Genomic DNA, 22644 nt, shown 5'->3' on the forward strand with positions numbered 1-22644 from the left:
ATTTCAAAAGGATTCTAAAGAAGTTAGATACTCCTTCCTTTGATGTAAGTCAACTAAAACATCAGTCAGTCCCATTTGAAGAGTATAAAAATACATTAGGGGAGGTAAGAGAAACAAAGTACGAGGGAGGACATGAAACTATGTGTTTCAAAGAAAGTATAATGGGGGAGAAGGAGAGAAACAGAGAGATGGGCATACCTTAGAGAGGTGGTTGGGGGGAGGGTTGTAATCCCTCTTACTTTTTTTTCACAGTTTATGTGTCTTGAGAACATCCACCTGCTGCTTAGCATCTTGGGAGTACCCACCCATCTGTTAACACCTCTTTCTTTGCTGGCAGCCTCATGATAACTAGAGATCCTAGCCTGAAATTCATCAACAAAGATCAAACTAGAAAACAGGGGAGAAAAAAGATACTTGAAACACAAAGAGTTCAAGGAAAATGGGTGATCTAGCTGGTCACAGATCTTGAATGCCAGAAATGTCTCTCAGCTTGTTTAACCTGACCTTCTGCATAGCAAAGGACATAGAAGTGTTTGCTGCTTCCCCTGCAGCTGATGCTCAGAACTTGTGTTTAGCTAAAGCTTATCTACCAGAAAGCCTTGAAAGGGCCAAAGAAACATGGAATCCTACAGACAATGCAGTCGCAGAATCATTGAATCACAGAATCATAGAATACCAAGTTAGAAGGGCCCTCAAGGATCATTTGGTACAACCTTTCTTAACAAAAGCACAGTCTAGACAAGATGTCCTAGCACCCTGTCCAGCTGAATCTTAAAAGTGTCCAGTGTAGAGGAACCTACCACTTCCCTGGAGAGAATATCCCAGTAGCTGATAATTCTCATTGTGAAAACTTTTCCTCTTGTCTGTCCCCAAGAGTAACTTGTACCCATGACCCTTCATCTTTTCCATGTCACTTCCTATAAAAAGGATGGCTCCATCTTCTTTGTAGCCACCCTTTAAATACCAGACCAATGGTGATGAGGACTCCCCCAAGCCTTCTTTCTCAAAGCTAAACAAACACAGTTTTCCCTGCCTTTCCTCCTATAGGCTTCCCAGTACTTTGATCATCTTTGTGGACCTTCTCATATCTGTCTTTGTTGAACTTCACAGGTTCTTGTTAGCCCACTCTTCCAGCCTATCCAGGTCTTCCTGCACAGTGGCTCAGTTGTATCCCTTCATTTTTATGGGCAAATGCCTCATAGATTTAAAATGAGGAAAAGGTGAGATCTCACTAGAGCTAAAAAAAAAACACAGAAAAAAGAGTGAGAAGGGCATTTTGTTTGCCAAAGATGCTCTTCTGTGTTCTGAACAGATGGCTGACAACATCATGAGACTGCAGAAAATCGAAATGATGAAAGAAACGTGTTCAGATTTAATTCTATGTAATTGTACAAGGCACAGAAAGGGTAAAACTAAGCCACAAGCCTCAGTGTATCGAGTGAATTTATGTAGCAGGAGCACATAAAGAATTCACCCTTGTTCAGTTTTACAAAATTTCCGTCTCAAAACCTTGTACCGACTGAATAAATTAAAAGCCACATTAATTTTTTTTTTTTTCCATAATTAGGCAATTTCAGGCATTTGTTCGAAGTCTGATCCTTAGAAAAACTGGCTTGGGTTTTATGGTATTTGGTAGACTGAAAAATAAAATTATTATTAGGAAAAGTTATTTCATTACCTAAAAAGTGACCATTAAAAATCTCTGGTCATTTTTTTGTGGCTCATTTCCTACACCTTTTTGAAAAAAGTCCTGTGCTAGCTCAGTCAGTCATTGTGAATAAATACTCACATATGCACATGTATGTTAGATATTTTTTTAATCTTCCTATTCAAGTGTTTGACAGAATAATACCACTGTCACATCAATCAAAGATGTATTTGAGTCAAAGGGATTATATCATGCAAGGATTGTATGTGTAGACAGAGACTTAAAAGTATAACATACTAAGGAAAAAAAGCTAAATAATTGCCAGTCTTCTATATAAGAAGTTACACTGACCTTCTGAACACATTGGATGTTGTATTTGCTCCAGTTGGGATGGAGTTAGTTTTCTCCTCAGCATCCCATATGGTGGTGTTTTTTGGATTTGTGCCTAGAATAGCATTGATACCACACCAGTGTTTTGGCTATTGTTGAGCAGTGCTTGCACAGCGCCAAAGCTTTTTCTCTGTCCCAGTCAGGAGACTGAGGGTAGCAAAGACATAGGAAAGGGACACAGCCAGGACAGTTGATCATTGACCAAGAGGACAACAACTTGCTCAGCAGTAAAGCTGGCATAGAGGAAAAAGAAGGAGTGGGGGCAGCACAGTGTGCTCAAAGTCCTGTCCAACCTGACCTTGAACTTTTCATTCCCCAGCCTTGAAATTCAAGATACAAGAGATGTGGGAAGAGCAATTGCCAGTAAAAACTGAGACAAAAAGAATGTTGAGTACGTCAGACTTCTGCCTGTCAGTTGTCATCAGGTCACCTGTCTCATTTTTGAGGGCATGAAATTTGTCTTCATTTTCTGACTAAAATGCCTGTGGTCAGATATTCATCCATATCTGTTAAGACCTGCCATCTTACCTAGAAATGTCCCTGGTTGGAAAGTACTTGTTCCATAGAGTGAAAATGGAAGTAGGAATGAAGAGTCAGAACCAGCAACATAACTTACATGTGAGACATCCTGTTTGCAGCCTCTGCCCATCTGCAAAGTTCTTTTCATTGACATATTTCATGGTTTTTTAAATCCATCAGTAGCAAATACGTTTCATTCACCTTTGGTATGAGAATCATGTTTTTAGGCTGGTTAAGGAAGGATCAGGACAGTCCATAGATGCTGTGTTATCTTGTCTAACTTTCAGCATGTCAGTCGGTACATGCGCTGAAATGGCCTGTTATGAGATTTTGTTAGAAGGCTATTCCTTCCCTGACTGTAAGATTAAACATAAAAATATAATATTAATTTATACAACTTGTACTCATTTCAAAGGGAGTGATTTTCTCCAAAAGTACAAATTTAATTACATGTCTTTTAGGCTGTGACACAAATTCTAGTTTAAAACCATGCACAAAGTTAGACTGCTCAGGCACAGAGCTTCTACTTGAAATATCTCTATTTGCCGATTTTCTTCACTTTCCCTTTTAGAAGAACAACTTTCCTTTAAAGAAATTAGAGGTACTTCTATCCAGAAGACCAAGAGCTTGCAAACAAAGAAACATTCTTGTGGAGGTTTTCAAAAATTCTGAATGAATAGTCAAGGTACACAGTAGCAATATTGACAGTGTCATCAGCTGCCTCAGAATAAGAGAAAAAGTCTGCTAAGAGGTCCTTATTTTACAGTCTTGTAAACAGACAGCTTTTGGGAAGTAATTCAAGCCTGACAATGAAGAGATCTGAGGCGGTTCTTCAAAGCAAAATTAGAGGAGAATTATACATACACCCTTGAAAATAGACTTGAACACAACATACAATTTAAGTACTAGAGAGGTTTTCCTTTGCCTGGGTTTAGTGGCAGAACCACTGAAGTTAGAAAACATAAAAACATTAAAACTAAACATCTTTATTTCTATAACAGCAAGCTTTGTCTTATACAGATTTTGCGCCTAGTAAAGTGCAAAAGGCCAAACAGACTAAATCCATGGCTTATAAAAGGCAGTTCATTCAAGAAATTAAATTCTTTTATTCAGCAGAGAACAGAAAGAACAACAGCTTTTTCATTTTTTTCTATTAGAAGTAGCCAATTTTGAAAAAAAAAAAAAATCAATTATATAATAAATTTGGATTGACAGAACATTTTCTGTAAAAAATTTATTTCTCTACTTTAAAAATGCTGTCAAGTCAGTCTGATATAACCTTGTGAAAATCCATTAGGCCATATACAAAAATATTTCCCATTATTTATCACCATTGTTAGTCATAATGAACATGGAGTTGTGCTTTTACCACAATTTAATAGCCTTGTGGAATAAGAGTTTATAATAGAGCTTTCTCAGTTCAACCAAACCAGAAACCGCAGCTGTACTGGAATATGTAGACCACAATTGGCACCTGAGAGTTTTCAGAGGAATTAAAAGGCTTTTTTATTTTATGTGTAAAAAAAAAAACAAATTAAATGAAACCCTTGGTTGTCTTTACTTCTGTCTGGTATCCTCATTTGTGAATGCTGTAAATGATAATCCATTCTCTGTTAACCCTTTCATCTCATGTTTTGCCACCAGAATACAATTTGCAGCCTAAAGATAGATAAACTAAATATCAATAGGAAAGTCATAATTATATTACTTTATTTAAAAGTAATTTATGTATTGTTAATCACACTCAACATTCAATAATAATTATCAATTATATATTTGCCAAGGATGACCTGAAAGAGTGTCTAGTAGGGCTTAATGGACATTTGTAAAATTTCTAAACGTTTTAAATCATACACTATAAACAGAGCACTGTAAGGCTTACTATAGATCTATTTCTTTTTCAGCCATAAAGTGTCACATGGATCTTAACCACAGTATTATTAGTTCATTGCAAGAATTAATTGCCCTTCAAAATCAAAAAAAATTTAGACTTCTCCACCATTTTTTATCAAGATGCTTATTCCCTGAAAAAAAAAATATATAAACTGGAAAGCTGCAGAGTTCAAAGATTAATGGAATTGGTTGAGAGTTTGCTGATATTGTCTTCTAAAAGTCTAACTCCTACTCAAGTTAGAAGGAGCTGAACATGCTTATAAATTCAGAAAGATGACTTAGCAGTGCATATTTCTATTTGATATGACCCTTACTCTTTAGGAAGTGTGAATATGTTTACAGTATAAGACTGCAAACTGTGGACACCTTTTGCTCACTATTTCAGCTGCTACAGAGGTCTCCTTTTCATTTGATGTCGGAAACGGGCCGGTGGAAATCGTGGTGAGATCTCCCAACCCGCTCAACGACGACCAGTGGCACCGGGTCAATGCCGAGAGGAACGTCAAGCAGGCCAGCCTGCAGGTGGACCAGTTACCCCTGGAGGTCCGGAAAGCTCCAACAGAAGGACACACACGGCTGGAATTGTACAGCCAGCTCTATGTTGGTAAGGTGCAGAGGGGGCAGCCGGGTTTTGCTCTCCCGTGCTGAACATTCTTTGACTCATGTCTTGCCAGCAGCAGTTAGTGAATGTGGGAAGCTGTGCTCCTCGAGCACTTGCATGACAGCAAAGCAGGGGAAAAAAAGAAAAAGAGAATAAAGAAAAAAGAAAAAGAAAAGACAAACATGTCCATAATTACAGAAATACAAAGATCAACTAAGAGAAAAATATTGTGTGTTAGAAACTTGTCCTTTTTGTCTTTCTCCATCTGCATCTCCTGGCTGAAAGTGCCTCCAGAAGACTGCAGTGGCAAACTCCTTTTTTGCTGAGAGTCTCTTCCCAGACACACACTTTTTCACCACAGAAGTGAAAATTTCTGCAGAGATCTTGCCAGGACTGCATGTGCCTGCAGTGCCCATCCAAGCCTCAGCAGCACTTCCAGCCTCTTTAGATTTGATCATTGGCCATGCTTTTGCATTCACAGCTCTCACAGCAGTCTTTTCCCTTTAGTCCCGTGGGCTATTTACTCATTTGATGTAGGAAAGCACCACACAGCGTTACACAAATGCATTCCCTAGAACCAAGTTAGTCCAGCTGCTTTCTGGAGCTACTGGTTTCCGCTACATTTTGGGCAGGCTATTCCAGCAGCATTTGTATTTCTCTGACTGTTAGCCGCAGGGCTGCAAAGTGCTGACATGCCAAGTGTCATTAGCTGGAATCAGAACTACATGAAATGTTGAGCAAAGAAGCACTTTCATACCTCTCTAGATATCTGTTAACAAGAGAAGAAGGAAGGGGAAAGGGGGGAAAAAAATTCTTTTTTCTCCATGTTAGGCAGCATTCAAAAACTCAAATGAATTAAAATGATGTTTAAAGCCTTCATTGCCTTAGTAATCAGCCCAGTGTCACTGCAAACTGTGTATAATGTGTCACCAGATGTGCAGGTGTTATTTACAAGCTCAGGTTCTCCTTTGCTGCTGTGATCCCAGTAAATGGCGCTTTCAAAATAAGCTGAAAGATTAAGTTTGTTTAGAAGAGGAACACTTAACCTTTAAAAAAATACCAAGCCTTTTGCTGTAAACAGGAAGAGCTGGATTTTTTTTCCTCTAGCCTGAGTTCTTTGAGAATTGTTGATAATGACTATTTCATTTGTTAGTTTTAAATTTACTGTAACACCAGCAATGTTTTGAAATATATAGTACCTTTATTGCCAAAAAACGAATGTCACAATCTGCACCAGATTTTTTCTTTCTGAGTTACATCTATTTCACGCAAGTTGGTGATTGGAGCACATGTATCAGAGAACAGCTTTAAACTTTACCTGGAGTCAGACCTAGAATGGATTTGAGTTGGAGTGCTCAAAATGAACACCTGAATATTGGGGCCATGGAGGGTAATGCTGAACAAGAATTCTTTTGGTACCTCCAGTTCCATTTTCTGAAGAATAAATATCTATTCTTTGGGTGAGCAAGAGGGCCTGAGGGGTGATGACTTTGTGTCCTAGGGGCTAGGACAGTCACTGAGAGGGGAAAGAAGGTTTTTCATCACTGCAGTGTATATGAGTTTATGTAGAACGGAATCACACACCAGAACTCCCTCTGCCATGCGCACTCAGCAAAGACCAAGCCTTGCCTGCTCCTACTCCAAATCATCCAGTTACCAGTACTCGATTTGAAGCAGCCCTCTCTGGTTTGTATTTAGTCCTCTTCCCCACTTAAGGTAAATATCAGCCTCTGTGCTCTTTGGTGATGAGCATTCAGGTCTCCTCAGGGATTCTCTGGCACCTGCGGCACTGCAGCAATCAAAGAGAGGAGGGATGAGCAGAAAAGATGCCAGCACTCACTGTTATTTACTTGCATTTTTTTAGTTTGGGTTTTTTTGATTGTTGTTTCTAATCCAGCCTGAGATAAGACTTTCCTAGCTGAAATCACATTTTTTCAGAGAATGTTTACTAGGGGTGCAAAAAGGACAGTTCTTATCAACTGCTGTAAAAATCCATCTCAACCCAGACTATCAAATGTAGTTTTTCAGGGCTCCATCCTTCAGTCTGTGCTCTGATAAATAAACAGTATACATGATGTTTCTTGGAAGGTAACATGAATATTTCCTATTGTAACTGAGAATGGGGATTTGACTCCTTTTTTCTTTGCCCATTGTGGCTTTGAAAAATGTAACACTGCATAGCATATTATAGCACTCTTATTAGCACCCACCATTACTAATCATTAGGAGAGAAAGGCTACACCTTAACAGTTGAGCCAAGCCCATTTCTTCCACTGTGTACTAGTTTGAAAACAAACCAGTGGGAGGCACCAAGTCAGAATAACAATTTAATGGGGAAATTAGAGAAAATGGAAAAAAAAAAATAATAAGAGAACACTGGTTCAAACTGACAGAGTCAAGATACAACCTGACTCCCTGTTGTAGCAGTCTGGTAGAACGTTGGCTGCAGTCCTCTGAAGCAGTGATCCTGTAGAAAAAGGGTCTGCTCTTCCTCAGAGGGTCCAGTGGTGGCTATGTAGCTCCTGTCCTCTAGAAATCCAGTGGAAAGGTTGTGTCTGGCATTCAGCATCTCAGATTATATCCACGATGGGATGCTTGGTTCCTCCCTCTGGGTGGAGCATCTCACAATGGGGTAATGACTCATGAGGCCAAGTGTTGATTAGGCTCATTAACAGAAGATAGTCTGGAGGGAGTTATCTCTGAGTCAGGCGGCAGGACAATGATGGGCCATTAACAGAAAGATAGTCTGGGGGGAGGAGGCAAGGAAACACTGCCCCACCTGATTTCAACAGCTCCTGAGGATGGTAATAGAATGCACTGCAACCCAGGACACACTGTTATCTCTAAAAACACTGAAGTTGAAATGGAAGGAAACCTTATAGTGTTGAGCTAGAATCTCAAATGTCTAATCAGTGAAAAGCAAGCACTCATAAAAAACTATTATTTATGCTTGCTAAGAGTATGATATCAGGCTAGGTTTCACTGATTTATTGTCATTAGGACAAGGCAATTCCTTGCCCTTATAAAGAAGTTACCACAGACTTAGCAGGATATTTCACATAAAATAACAGCAATAAAATCCATTCAGTGTTGTCTCACAGTTCAGCATTCCCTCTCAGGTGCTGCAGGAGGCCAGCGAGGCTTCCTGGGCTGCATTCGTTCCCTGAGGATGAACGGGGTGACACTGGACCTGGAAGAGAGAGCGAAGGTCACGCCCGGGGTGAAGCCTGGCTGCTCTGGCCACTGCACGAGCTATGGGATGTACTGTGCCAACGGTGGGAAATGTGTGGAGAAATACAACGGCTATTCCTGTGACTGCTCCAAAACTGCCTATGATGGACCATTCTGCATAAAAGGTAAAAGGCTTAGTGCAGGAGGCAGAGTCTGGGGGAACTCTTTGCCTGAGGGAAAAAAAACCACAACGGAACTGATGCTTCAGCATTATTAATTAGACAAGTAAATCCTGTTCAATACTTCTTGCTAACACGTCCAATTATACACTCATGTGTATATTTAAATGTGATTATTTAAAACCATATCTCTTATTAGGACTGTATGTTACCTGTTTAAATCAAGTAACACAACAACAACATGCATCGGGAATACCTGTAGTAGTTACAGACCTGGCAGGCTGTATTCCATAGTCTTGAACTGTAGAACAATAAATTCCAACTAGCACAATGTCATGGTAAGTTCTTTAGAAGAAAAACATGGATTTAAATAAAAGCTACCCAGTCATTCAAAAGTGTAGGTATGACATTGGGGTTGAATATCTTATATATTGGGAAGCCAGCATTTGGCTCAAAAATTTTATCCATCTGTAAGTAGATCAAGTCTTTTAGTACCTCAGACTGGGTTAAGGATTGAACCTGCTAGGATAAGGGAAGGCACAGAGCTCTCACATTTATGTCAGTCCTTTTAAAATGCCTAAAATATGTTCTGGATTTCCAGAATCAATGATTGTAAGAGAACAATGTACTATGGTCTGCATGAGAAAGAAAGGCAAGGAGCAGGAGAAAGAGGGATCCAACAACAAAAAAGTGAGAATAAAAGTACAAATTTATTTCCACTTTTTTTTCTTCTTTTGACTGTCTAATCCACTGCTTTTCCTAATCATTTTTAAAGCTTTCTCAAAGTTTCAGCTAAAAATGTGAAGGCTGTTCTCATCAGTATCCCTGGTGTTAAAGAAACCTCTTGCCTCATAAAGTGCTCATCTGCTTTTACATTCCCCTCTGAACCAGGAATCCTGCAGGCAGTCTAGGTCACCAAACACCAGAGTCCCCTCATGAAGCTAACTTGACAGTAGGGGACAGCACCTGGCCTTTGATGTTCTGGTTTGCAACTCTTTCTTAACATCTTTTTCCAAGTCAAAACCTGAGAATTATTTTGCAGATATCTATACTCTGCTCTCTTTTAGCCACACTTAGAGAAAACATAAAGTTTATGACAGAAATAGGCAGTCTTTTTACCTGATTTTGTGTTTTGGACAGCGTTTTCTCCGCACACCTTCATTTATATCTGTGTATATTCACCCGCATTTCATTCTATCACAGCAAAACTTTGTCCATTGCTGACATACTGGACCACCCTCTTCTAAAAGCCAAGGGATTGTTTTCACATCACCAAATATTCACGTCACTGGATATGGATGAATCTCCGGCATGATTATTTTATAAATTCCAATAAATATGGTGCATTTCTAGTGCAGCCGAAGGGAAGCAGCTGCTTCTCTAGGTAATGGCTTCCACTGTGCTTGCATGCAGGAATTTCATCAGCTTTCACCATGCTGTATTGCTTCAAAGCCCAATTGTAAAACATGTCCATTCAGTTCAGGACTGTACATACAACGACTCCTGAGAATGTGAATACAGTAATTTCAGTTAATTTAGCAAATGTTTTGTCATGAATAATGGTAATGCATATTTAGTATTTCTGTTCACTAATGCAGTTATATGGTAGAGGAAACCCATTCAGGCTGGAATTGGGTTAATCTCTTACAGATCACGTGTTTACTCAAAAAAAGAAAAGGAAAAGAAAAGAAAATTGCTGCCATGCCATATTTACTGAATTAATTTTATAGCTTTTTCTGTGTTGCCAGAACTCATCACATTGACTTTTATTTGTGAGGATTTTGTTCCTCTTACGGATAGGTAAGCTCCAACCTTCCACCAAAACTAGCTCTAAGCTAAAGTGTTTAGTTTTTCCTGGAGGTGGAGCTAGCAGAATAAAAACATACCATTAGGGGAATAACTGAGCACCTAGCACATACAAACCCTGGTTTTGGCTGGTCTGTAAGCACTGCTGTAGCAATGGCAGTAATATCATGCTTTGTTATACTCTTCTCCTTATCAGAGTCCCTGTGCAGCCAAGGGCCCAGGGCTCTGACAGGGATTCTTTGGGCATGCAGTAAAACTTGCTGTGAGCTGCTGCTGGGCAGCACTGGCTCATGCAAAGGTACTCTAGGTAGTGCAGGGATGTCTGTGCCATATGGTGTTGTGCCATTTAAACATGATATCAGATCTCTGCTTTAAATATCAAATCTGTTCCAGGCTAAAAATAACTCTCTAAATCCTTCAGATCTTATGTACAAGGTGCAAATTGCCAATTTCCTATCTGTTAGTACTGGAGACTGCTGTACTCATCTAGCATATCCCCAAGTGTGATTTAGTGTGGGTGAGTTCATGAGGCTTCCCTATAGAAAGAACAATGGGACACCGGGGAAAAAGCTAGAGGATGAATTACACAAAATAGACTGGGTTTGGAGCATCCTATGATCAAAATAATAGTAAAATCTCCGTAACAAGCAATGCTGATAATGAGTTCTTTAGAACAGTTCATTTACAGCCCATTACATTTACATTGTCAATTTAACTTGCATTAAGCGTTTTAAATCAAGTAAAGCACTGGAACAATTTATGTGTGTTGTCAAGCTTCCTAGACTTGTGAAAGAAGAGGGTCCTACATTTTCTTTCTAATAGCAGCTCCTGGAATCTTGTACTGTGTCCTCTTGGTCCATGAGACAAGAATGAAAGTATTATCTAGAAATAAAGAGCAAACATACATAACAACTGCAAAATAAGCACTGGCAAAACAGCAAAGTATATTTTAGCTTAAAAAATATTTTAAAATTTTATAAAAATTGGAGAAGTTTTTTGGAAAATTTTTCCTGTAAAATAAAAATGTCACCTAAATTATATTTTAATTTACTTTGATGAAAATATCGTAATTCTTATCTTTCAATTCATTTTTTCATTAACACTGTGACACCTTCCCCTCTGTAAAAGCACTGAAATGCCTATGAACATGTTTTCAATAGTGTATGATCTGTTTTCAATGAATTTTGTTCTTTATAATGACAGAGTTGAATACTGCTCTGTCATTTTTATAATCAGCACCACAGTAAGCTGTTTGTTGCTGTAATTCTGGGTAAGTCTAATATGAGGCAAGAAAGAATATTTTCCTTTGTCACCTTCACTAGGAATTCACATTGGCTGCCAGAAAATAACAGGGTTAGTGCTTTGCAGGATAGACTAGGACTAGGTTTCATTATTTCGCTCCTCTGAGTAAATATTCCAGGCCAAATAGATCTGTTGGTTTGATAATCAGTGGTGCCTGACATCCCATTCAAACCAATATGAGATATTAACAGAAAAACATGCCACTCAGCTGAAGTGAAGGTGGCACAATATAACTCTTAAAACATAGCACAGACTTCTCTTCCCATTGATTTTAATTTGCCACAGGAAACTTCCCTTATCCAAAAGCTTTGTTCTGATATTGAAATCTTACTTGCCCACAGTAAACTTTTTGGGGTTGGTTGCATACTGAAAGTGCTAGCAGAAGTGATGGGAAAATCAAAGGAAAAAAACATTGCTATAAGGAAATCACCATACAATGGCTCATGAGTAATTAACACACCTCACAATAAAAGCAGGCCTTGCATGTTGTGGATTCTTTTGCTGATGAAATCCATCCTTAGAGCCACTGACTGATGACTGACAAGAAATTGCATTGTCTCCAGCCTTATTAGCAGCACATCACAATGTGATTGATGTTGTAGTGGCCTGGAAATCACACTATTATTTTATAAGGACAAAAAGAAGTACAGAAATGCAGTCTGGCATCTATTTTAACTCTATTTTTGTTTTGTATTTGAGGCATATGCAATTGGTTTTACTTCTTTCATTGCTCAGAGAAATTGTTCTGAGGAATAGCTGAAGTGTTTCTGCTGTCCTGCAGATTGCTTTCTGACCTTTCCCTGTCCTTTGTTTAAGCATAAATTCTCTTCTGTTTTTCTCCCACAGCTGTCCTATCATCTTAAGAGCATTTCTGAGAAAACAATTAATTTTTGTTCCTCTAAAAAACAAACTCTTTCCTCCCTTTAAACAAAAAAACAGCAAAGGTCAAATGCAGGGCACGTGGCAGCATTTTGATATGGGACATACCCCAGGGAGAAAACATTCCTCCTTTGGTATTGAAATGCAGTGGAACAATAGTAGGAGAAGAAATTGCATCCACCAGGAGTGAGGCCAAAAAAAAATTAAAAAAAAAAATTAAATGGCTGGTGCCATGACTCCTGTGCCTCCAGGTGTGCTGGAAGGGTAAATTCAAAGCTTTCCAGTTTCTTTGCAGTTACTCAATTTGCATTAACAAGGAGATGGTATATGCTTTTTTCTTTTCTTCTTTGGAATAAAGCTCAGATCCACAGTGTGAATTCTTGCAATCCTTAAGACAATGCCCAAAATGAGGTCCTTCATATTTGTTTTTATATTTGTATGAACCCTGAAAGCACTTACAAGTAGTATTGTCACAGTCACATTTCCTTCTTTTCCTGCTCTCTTCTATGTCTCAAAGAGAAAAAAACCAGCTTTTTACTAGGCTGAATGGATGCAAGACCTATCAGGGAGCAGCAGCTCTGCCCCCTTCCACAGACTCTGAAACTGACACTTGATCACCTCCAAATTCTGCCCTGGTTATACTCATTCAATTCCCTTTATTTTGCTGGTTGCAAATGCATTGCACTGTTTTGCTGAAAACAATGGTGAGGGGATTGTTAGAGTGGTTTAAGGTAACTAATTTCTTAGTTTTCACAGTTCAGAATCACAGAACCCAGAAAACCAAGGCGACATTTCCTCCCAGACCCCAAAAAATTCTGCTATATGCAACATGATCATGATCTGTTAGCTGAAAGTTACATGAGAAATTTTCTTTAGGTTATTAATGTTAAGCTCCTACTTCGGTAAGTCTGAATGCTGCAGTCAGGCTTTTTTACCTGTAGATCATACTTCAGGACTCAGATTTTAGCCCCTATTGAGTAAATATATATACTCACAAAAAATACATATACTTTGTAAAGCTATTCCATTTTTCAGTTGTGTCAATACTGCCTTATTAAACATTCACAGTTATGCTCTAGTGCTTTGAAAATTGCGCTTCAGTGCAAGAATTCTTTCATTGGAAAAAAACCCCCATGTTCTTCTTTTCAAAGAAAAACAAACCTTCCCCACAGTAATTGCATATCTTAAAGAGCAACCTGATTAAAAACTGAGCTTGACAGCTCACTTATCATCCATTATAAACTACTCATAAAAAGCACAAATTCCTTATTTTATTCACAGAAAGCAAACAAATCAGGGAAATAAGTTAAAAATAAAAATACTTATTCCTGGCTCAGAAAATGTGGTAGACTTTCTTGGTCAGACAATTAAAATAGGCCTGCTTTAGTGTCACTGCTCACTGAATGCAGATGTCTTACAAAAGTTAAGTAAAGCAGCCTCGGCAACGTTGCTGGCTGCTGCACGCCTGTGCAAAGGCAGCTGGGAGGTTTGAGTTCTCACACCAGACACCCATGTGCTATATTTATACATCTGCATGCTGCTGAAGTAGTTTTGGCACCTCACAAGATGATAGGGCATTGATGCTTACAATAACTCTGTAATGTGAGAAGATGTTTTTACTATGGTAATGCAGAAAGAGAACGAGATAATGAGGGCAGGAAGGATCTGCTCACATTTAAAGTGGAGACCTGTAGTACAGGACGGAATTGAAGCCAGACCTCACCTACTGAGGTTGTTACTCTGAATACTGTGCAATCATCAAATGACAGTCTCTAATATTTCTCAAACAGCTCTTGCAAACCTGCAAGCTTTTCTCTGGGGTTACCTAAAGAGAACCTCCATAGACTCCCTGGCAGAAAATCATGAAATCTGGTCAGTTGTACACTTGACATTACATTTGCTTCATCTGTCCAATTTTATTTGATGGTGGCAGGGGGAAGGTTGGTGTTAAGGTTTTTTCTTTTTAACCATTATGGATATTTTCACTAGAAGTGGAACTGGCTTTTCATTTAGATTCAACAGAAAGTTGCCATTCCCTTACTCTTGAGTCTTTTGTCCCAGACATCAGATCAAATATCTATAATACTTTCAAATCAGTACAGAATGAACTGCAACTGCAACTTTCCTGACATTTTTAGGCTTTCTGTGGCATGCACACTTCTGTGCAGATATAGGAAGGTAGAACAAAAGGCACCTGCTTTACCGGGCTATTACAAAAGTGGGTTCAGAGCTCAGCCTTGTTTAAGCATATCAAACTGCTTCCTGGCAGAATCTACCTGTTGGCATTGACTAGGGAGGGTTGGAAGTGTAATGAATCAGGTGACTAAACCCCATCTCCTGTGGCACTCATCCTGTTCTACTGAAGGTAGTGAGAATCTTTGCATGGATTTATGATCACACCCCATAGTTTCACTGGTGCACCTTACTTTGTATATCCCCCGATTCTGATAGTTCAAGAAAGCCTTTTTTATACTGAGTACTGATACATTCATATAGAAGAAGCAAGCCCTCACTAGCTTTGTATTCTATTAATGTCCACAAGCAATCGCTGTACTTTGGTGGAAAGTTCAAACATGCATCACAAATTATTAGAGTAAGAGTAGACAGAATATGAGACTTGAGGATGTAGGACAATAGCTTTAAATCCCCACTTCTCAATTTCACACACTAAATGTGCCTGAAGATAGAATAAAACATTGCATGAGCTAACCAAATAAACTATGAGCATTATCACCTTCAGAGCACTCAGATTCTCTCCCAGATCAGCAGCTGTGAGATTCTGGCCCTTTACAGATGCCCTATGGCCAGAAGGTATTTCAGCAAACAAGTCTTAGTCTTTGTGAAAGCAGCCTGGAAGTAGCAGCAATTTTAGGTGCTCCCTTGCACATTTTTTGCCATATGATGAACAAGCAAGCTCTGGTTAATCTATATTCAATATTCATAACTATATGTAAAATCCAAAAAGAAAGGAAGTTATGCAAAAAGAAAGAGGATTTATTCAACTGTCTACCTTGTCTGAAGAATCTTTGTACATGCATCAAGTGTTAGAACGTCTCCAGTGACTGTCCTTGCTTAGGATTGTGAAAAAGCTGCTTTTCACACCCAGAACTCCATGCAGGGAAGACCTATCATTGAGCACTGGAAAGCTGCATCTCAGAGTAATGTAACTTACTGAATCTGAGCAGGGCCAAGGAGGCATTTAGGGCCTCCAGATGGGACATGCTTACAGCTGTAAGAACTCATTTCAGTCAGCTTTGTGAAACAAAGAGAGTCTTTTCCTGCCCCAGTTCTCATTTCCTTTTCCAGGCTTCATAGTTGTCAGGATTTTGTCTCCAGCTTCTGTAAGGCAGGTGTACCCTGCCCGTTAAATAAATACGCCTGTTAAATAAATAACCAGAACTACTTTCTCCTTGGTCTTCAGGTGAAAGATGGCAGAAATCAGGTCCAGTTTACTTGGAAAAATATGAGATGGCAGCTTGAGTCAGTGAGAGCTGTCCTGCTAAAGAAGGGAGATTCCACTTCTCACAATGCCACTCCTGAAAATGTCGTGTGTTGAAACTGGGGGGGTTGGGGTTGTGGTTTGGGGATTTTTTTGGTAGCCCCACAAAGCTGAAGCTTCTTTATTTATTAAGAGTAATGTATGGTACTTGATTAATGATGATTCCTGTTAACATTCCTATCCCTACTGTCAGCATAGAGCAAATTTAATTGCTGTAAAGACTACTGAGCTCTGTATCTCTTATGCATATGCACCCAGATAGAATATCTTGCTGAAGTTTTGTTCAGCCACACCTGTGCCATGCTGGCAGTGTTTTTCAGTGGTGAGAAAAAGGTTATGGAGAAAGAAGATAAGTTCTTTATGTGTCTGACTTTATGGCTAACAGAATTATTATAAATACTTAAGAACAGAAGAACCAACACTAACATTTCACTGCTGTAAAAAACAATAGAGGAGAATCAGATTCCTACTTGCATTTTCTTAGGTCTACAGCACCGCCCCTGAAATGTCATGAGATTTTGCAAGTTTTGTAGGAGAAGTGGGGGTTTTTATTGCTATTTGGCTTTTTCCTCCAGTCTTTCAAATCTCCTGATCCCAGACAGAATGAGAGTGTACAAAAACAAAATTAGCTGAGTGGACAGAGGGAGACTGTGGGGATGAGCAAAGAATCATAACTTTCAAAATAAGTTTGTCAGTTTTGGGTACATGTGCATTTTCTGTGGAAGTTTTGGATCAGCTTTTGCTTCACCCCTGTCCAAATTGAAGCTGGACAGTTTTGTAACATATGTGCAGTTCACACTGCGGACATGCACCTTGCTTGATAAAATTGTTTCTAACAATCCACAGTTCCTGTTCTGAGTTCCTCTACAAAGCCAGCCCAAAGTGTTTATATTTGAAAAGTCTGTCACCAGAGAGTGACTGCAGTGCATATTGGTGTAGAAATAGGTATTACTTTCTGAGGAAAACAGGTTACCACCACATTCATTTCCCTAAGGCCTCCACCTTGAAAGGGCGGTTTGAAGAGCAGCCTTCACTATGCCTTACGCCTGATGTCCCAAGAGTCATCTTTTCAGATAGCATTTCAAATATTACAGAAGAAAAAAGAGTTGTGCATGGAAACTTCCTTCACATTTCAGCAGCAGGGTTTGTGCTGCATTTGACCCTCTATATTCAGGCAGCTCGAATGGTTTTCTGCATGAAGGGCTTCCATACTACTTCTAGCACAACTTCAGGAAGATGCTACACTTGTGACCTCCAAGTAGGTAGCTTTCTCATTGGTCAGCCCTCAGCATTTCCAAGTCATCATATAACTGCATTCAACATAGAGAAAATTATCTTTTAGCTATTTTTAATATGTCCTAATAGTTTAAACAGCCTGCTCCTGTGAGTTGCTAAGCACATTGCAGTTCTGCTACAAGGAATTTAGCTTCTTTCAGTAAAGAGCATAATCACATGCATCAACCTCTTTGATGAGCTGGAACTTGAGAGGATTCAGTATCTTCCTATTGAAGGCTCAATACACTCAAAAAGCCAAAGTGAACCTTCCTCTTATCCTGCCTTTTAAAAGAGGTGATGTGAATGTGAGGAGAATTTCAAGTTTCATTACAATACCCTGTATGCCTGTAATAATAAAGCTACATTGAAAATTATCTTCTCAGGGAAAATCAAGTTAAACATACAGAACATTCTTTGCTCTGTCATGAAACTCTTTTTGAAAAAAAAGTAATATAATAGAGTATTGAGAGTTGGAAGGCACCCACAAGGACCCACAAGTTCACCTCACAGAAACACAGAATAATCTGAATATTATTTCAGAGAGCACCATTTACTTAAAGCTTTCTTTGTAGTAATGAACATTTAATAAAGCAATTTATAACATTTACAGCTCTGGAAAAATGCTTCGCACGGTTTCCAGTTAAGCCCCAGAGCAGTGCCGAGGTCAGGACTGAAGGTCCCAGTATTCCCAGAATGTGAGTCCCTGGGCAAGCACAGAGCCAGGCAATTCCAAAGATTACTCCTACAGTGAAAGGCATGACAGGCAGTAAACAGGCTGAAGGCAAACATAATTTTGCATCAGTGTGCTGTGTTCATGTGTGGAGCCTCCACGGGGGCTGCTGTCCCCACCAGCAGTGGCAGTGTCAGGACCTGGCACGGCCGGCAGCTCTGCCAGCGCCACAGCCGCATAATTGGTAGAGCATCTGCCCCAGAAGCAGCTTGCATGAGCCACAAGTGGGGGCTGAAAAATAAATTAGTGGTCATAGGGATATTTTTAGGCCCATCTTGCAAATACTTGGAGCTACTGCTTTAGATTTTTGTGTGCTAAGGCTTGTTTCCTACACCACTGTTAAAGGTAGAGGGCATCACGAGTTGGGGAAGTTTTTTCATGACAGGGCCCTTCACTTTTAATCCAGGAGCACTAAAGTCGATACTACTGCAAAACATAGTTGTTAAATGAAATTGCATCTCCCATAACTTTTTCAGGTGATTTAAGTTCTCCCCTATAAAATTGCAGTAATAAATCCATCAGAATGATCAAATTATTTATAGCACTTAGGGACCCAGCTTGGCTCTGTGTTTTATATGTCCATATGGTCACAGCAACTGTGATATTTTGGATTTGGGAGAATTTTCATATGGTAGCAAAAAAAAAAAAAATAAAGCTTTTCCAGCAGTAGGTGTAGCAAAATTCTGGAAAGAACCATCAATATAATTTTATAATTCTACCTGTCCTCTTACCAACTCTCTGCTCAGCTACTCTCAATGAACTCTTCAGGCTCTTTCCTGACTTGCTCTGTGCCTGTGTAGAGCTTGGAAAATAGGCACCTTCCTTCATGTGTTTTGAGATAAAGCCTTTGCTTAGAATTGTGTGAAGACTCAAAATGCTAAAACAGAATAAAAATAAATTTCTTGTTTAGATGGTCAATTTTGCACAAAACTGTGGCGACTTTGTATCATGTAGAAAAGTAGTAAATAATGAAAGCCTTTTTGTTTAAAGACAGTTTATGGCTTTAAGCATTTCATAGAGCCCTTCTTTGAATACAGTACTCTTATATTATGATTATAATATTTTTAATCATTATTTAGTATCTTACAAAATGTTTATAAACACATATTTTTAATCAAGTTCACATATAATTTAAAAATTTCCTTTAACAATGTTGTCCCAGACAGCACAGCTGATCCGATACCACAATCTCTCCAAATGAATGACTGCCATAGGAAGTCAGTCAAGCAATGCCCATTGGAGTAGGTGATACCAGTGTGGCCAATTGTGCAGGAATTCCTGTGGGAGGTTATCAAAGTCAGTCGTTGCTGCAAGAACATCAGCCTCGAATTATGATTTTAATGTTAGAAAAGAGGCAGGACCGCATTATTATGAGAAGCACTACTAGTGCTTTTTCAGCTGAAAGCATTAATTCCGCCAAAAGTAGGTTTATTTTCTGTCAGGAGTGTTGGAACACCACATCTTGTCTCAGATTGGTTTGAAAACTTTTTCTAGATTTCACCTCCTGGGATCTACACTTCAGGTATCTCCTGCCTCTTGTTCCCTATTGAGTCATGCTCCCTAGTTAATTTTATCTCCCCTGAGGGCATTGTCATTATGGAGCTCTCATGAAGGATTGTGTTAGCTGTGGATATCTTACAAGCATTGTGTCCAGTCCTTTCAGGGGCTGGAATTGCCATTATTCCTTTGTGAGGTCCTTCCAAATCTGCTCAAATTTGCTGGTCAGAACTGTTGTTTTTCCTTTTCCTTGACTGTTGTTTGTTTACTGTGTCCCTTAAGCCACTCTTCCTTGTACCTCCTTCCTTGGAGCATTATCTACCGCAAAATTTCAATGAGAATAAATTTAAATCATAATTATTCTTGTCTGTAGTATTGATATGAGATATAGGCATAGGCTTTCTGTGTGCCCCAAAGGAAATATTTCCTTTGCTCTGTGAATCCAAGTACCCAACAATAAAATGGAGATTGCTCTTTCCATTCTCATAGGAAAATAGTGAGGCTCTTGACCTAAATATTGTGCTTAAATAATGCAGCGGTAGAAACATGCACAGATTAGTACTGATCAAGTCACAGTAATATGTTTCAACCAAAAGGTGTCGGCACATTAAATTTACCTTTTTTTTTCCCATCCTTCTTTTCCTGTTCTGTTCAAGACGTGGGAGCATTTTTTGAAGAAGGAATGTGGCTTCGTTACAATTTCCACTCCTTAGGGACTAGCGTGAAGGATTTAGTTAGCCGGACACTTTTGAGTTCTGCGGATCCTGAGATCACAGCACCTGACCTCAGCTTGAACAAGGAAGAGCTCAGCTTCAGCTTCAGCACCACCAAGTTCCCTTGTGTCTTACTGTACGTCAGCTCCTACACCCCGGACTTCATGGCTGTGCTTGTGAACCCAAGTGGTAAGCAACTGCTCCGGGATCTCTCCATTGAAGGCACAGTTGACAATATCAGGCTGACACTCAGGGGAAGCTCTGAACTGATGAGAAAATCTCTTCACCCTTGTCACGTAAAAGTAGAGCACTTAGAAATCTGAACCTTTATTCTGCTTCTACTAGATTTGGTACTCATGCAATTGTCCAGTTTTGTGGTGTTTCTTTAGCCAATCCTCCCTCACAAAACAAAACTAAACAAACAAAAGTAACCAAAAACCTGCTGTAACAGTTGGACCCATGCCATGAACCAGCAGTATGGTGGAGACAGGTAGACATCCACATGACAGCACTTGAATAGCTGAACTCCTGGCAATATCCCTAGTAGTCAGTGAAAAGTGTCATGTACTGTTCTGAAAATCTGGATACTCACTGAGGTGACTAAAATAAGGAAGCAGTATAGTATATAATGTCCTAAACATTTTGGTGGTGGTTGAAGGTTGGATATGGACCATTTGCTGCTACAGTATTAAAACTGTATATAAACTGAATTTACTTCGATTCCAAATAGTGCCTTAGTGCCCCATGAAAGTCATAATTAGGATGATTTTACTACTGCTCTCTTCTATGGGATAATACGAGTATTCTACATGCCACTCATTTTTTTCCCTTCATGGGGAAGAAAGGAGGTGCATGAGTGAAATCCAACATCACACAACTAATCTATACTTATAAAGGTCTAAGTCTGCTCTTTTGGGCCAGAATATTTCCATTTTTCATCGAGAGTGGGGGCTGCATTTCCCTTTCCAAACATTCTTCCTTTTAATCAAATATTTAAATGTGTTATGAAGAGCAGACACTTCACTTTTGTTTAGAAAAGAAAGATCTGGTCTGGCAGTATGTTATGAATATCAATTAACCACTCCTGACTATACTTTTCTAACAACCTAACCTGAGGTTTGCATTTCACAAAATAATACTAAATTTCCATGGAAGTCCAGACGGTCACCCATCAACAACAATTAAACATGAGAGCAAGGAAGTCCCTTGTGTGAATTATGTGTCAGTGCTAATTTGTTGTAATTTTGCCTTTATTCAGTGCACGTCAATGGTTTGTTCTTTAGAAAATGTTATGCTTTGTACAATTTTGAAGAATTTTACTGCAGCAAGTATAATAATCTCAACAATAAAGTGTTACTCGATGTACTCAGTTTTGTACCAATTGTCCATATTGTTCAAGGCATAACTCCAATTTGTTTGGTTTGCAGTCTGGAGTGTTTACAAACACTGTGGTTTGGAGATGCTGGTCATTGTCACACTTCTGGGTTATAAACTAGAGGCAGTTTCAGCCCAGTAACTTTATAATGTCAAACACCAGCTCTTCTCTTACTGCAGAGACCAGCTATGAGAGCAATTAAGTGTGAAATGATAACAGCTGTATGAGAAAATAAAGATGGGAAAATAGCTGGTGAATAAAGATCAAAATACCTGAGGGTGCTTTTCACATTTTTTTCTTTTTCGCTAGGGAATCTGCAAATTCGGTACAACCTTGGGGGCACCAAAGAGCCATATAACATTGACATTGACCACAGAAACATGGCCAATGGACAGCCCCACACTGTTAATGTCACACGGAATGGACGGGACATTGTACTGCAGGTCAGTTGTTTAGTTCCATTACATATATCTTGTAGCATTTTGTTACTAGATGGGTCTCCAGTCCTCTGAAAAGATCGGTGCAATTTAGAAAATAAAAAGTACAGTAGATTGGGTTCTGCCTGCAGATCACACTCCCAGGAGTTAATAAAAGCTATTCACTCCCTCCCTTGCATCAAGTGATGTTGTTATGAAATCCTCATTTTAGTGTGATGACAGCTGGGCTAATACAGGTGTCACTGTAGATGCCTGAGGGCATCAGAGACATCTGGGCTGATAGATAACGTGGGACTTAGGATAAAACTGTGCCATTCTGGAGCAGCGGCTGGAAGCCAGGAGGGATACCCTACAGCATCTTGAATGGTAGTGAAGCCTGATGCAAATAATATCATTCCGTTAAGTCCTGAGTCTGCAAATGAGAATGTCTTTAAATTTAAATTTACCCTGCAGTCCAGTGAAATCGCAAGAGCAGTTTTGCAAAGCTGAGCAGATGCTTAAGTGTTTGTGTGACATGAGTCTGGGACAGAGAGTATTGTTGAATATCTTTGGCTTATTTAGGTTTTGGTACAGCACAGGTAGGAACTTCATCTCTCCATATATCTCAGTTTACAAAATTTTCAGATAGTATAATGCTATTTTAATAACTGAGGGGAGTGCTGCAAGAAGCAGTCAGTGTTTGCAGGCAGCCTCCTCTCTCTCTCTGGTCATTACAGAACTCTCTTTTCAT

General features: G+C 39.3%; 1 protein-coding gene across 1 annotated transcript in view; it reads left to right on the forward strand.

Moving 5' to 3' along the window:
* CNTNAP2 (contactin associated protein 2) overlaps nucleotides 1-22644 on the forward strand; it is a 1031909-nt gene that overhangs the window by 934961 nt on the left and 74304 nt on the right. Inside the window, exons 17-20 of the mRNA XM_010398652.4 lie at nucleotides 4836-5054; nucleotides 8171-8407; nucleotides 20046-20291; nucleotides 21787-21920. Of these exons, the coding sequence (XP_010396954.1) occupies nucleotides 4836-5054; nucleotides 8171-8407; nucleotides 20046-20291; nucleotides 21787-21920 (836 nt within the window). The remainder of the gene's footprint in view (nucleotides 1-4835; nucleotides 5055-8170; nucleotides 8408-20045; nucleotides 20292-21786; nucleotides 21921-22644) is intronic.

This window comes from Corvus cornix, chromosome 2 (assembly GCF_000738735.6).
Source record: "Corvus cornix cornix isolate S_Up_H32 chromosome 2, ASM73873v5, whole genome shotgun sequence".
In the NCBI taxonomy this organism is placed as follows: domain Eukaryota; kingdom Metazoa; phylum Chordata; class Aves; order Passeriformes; family Corvidae; genus Corvus; species Corvus cornix.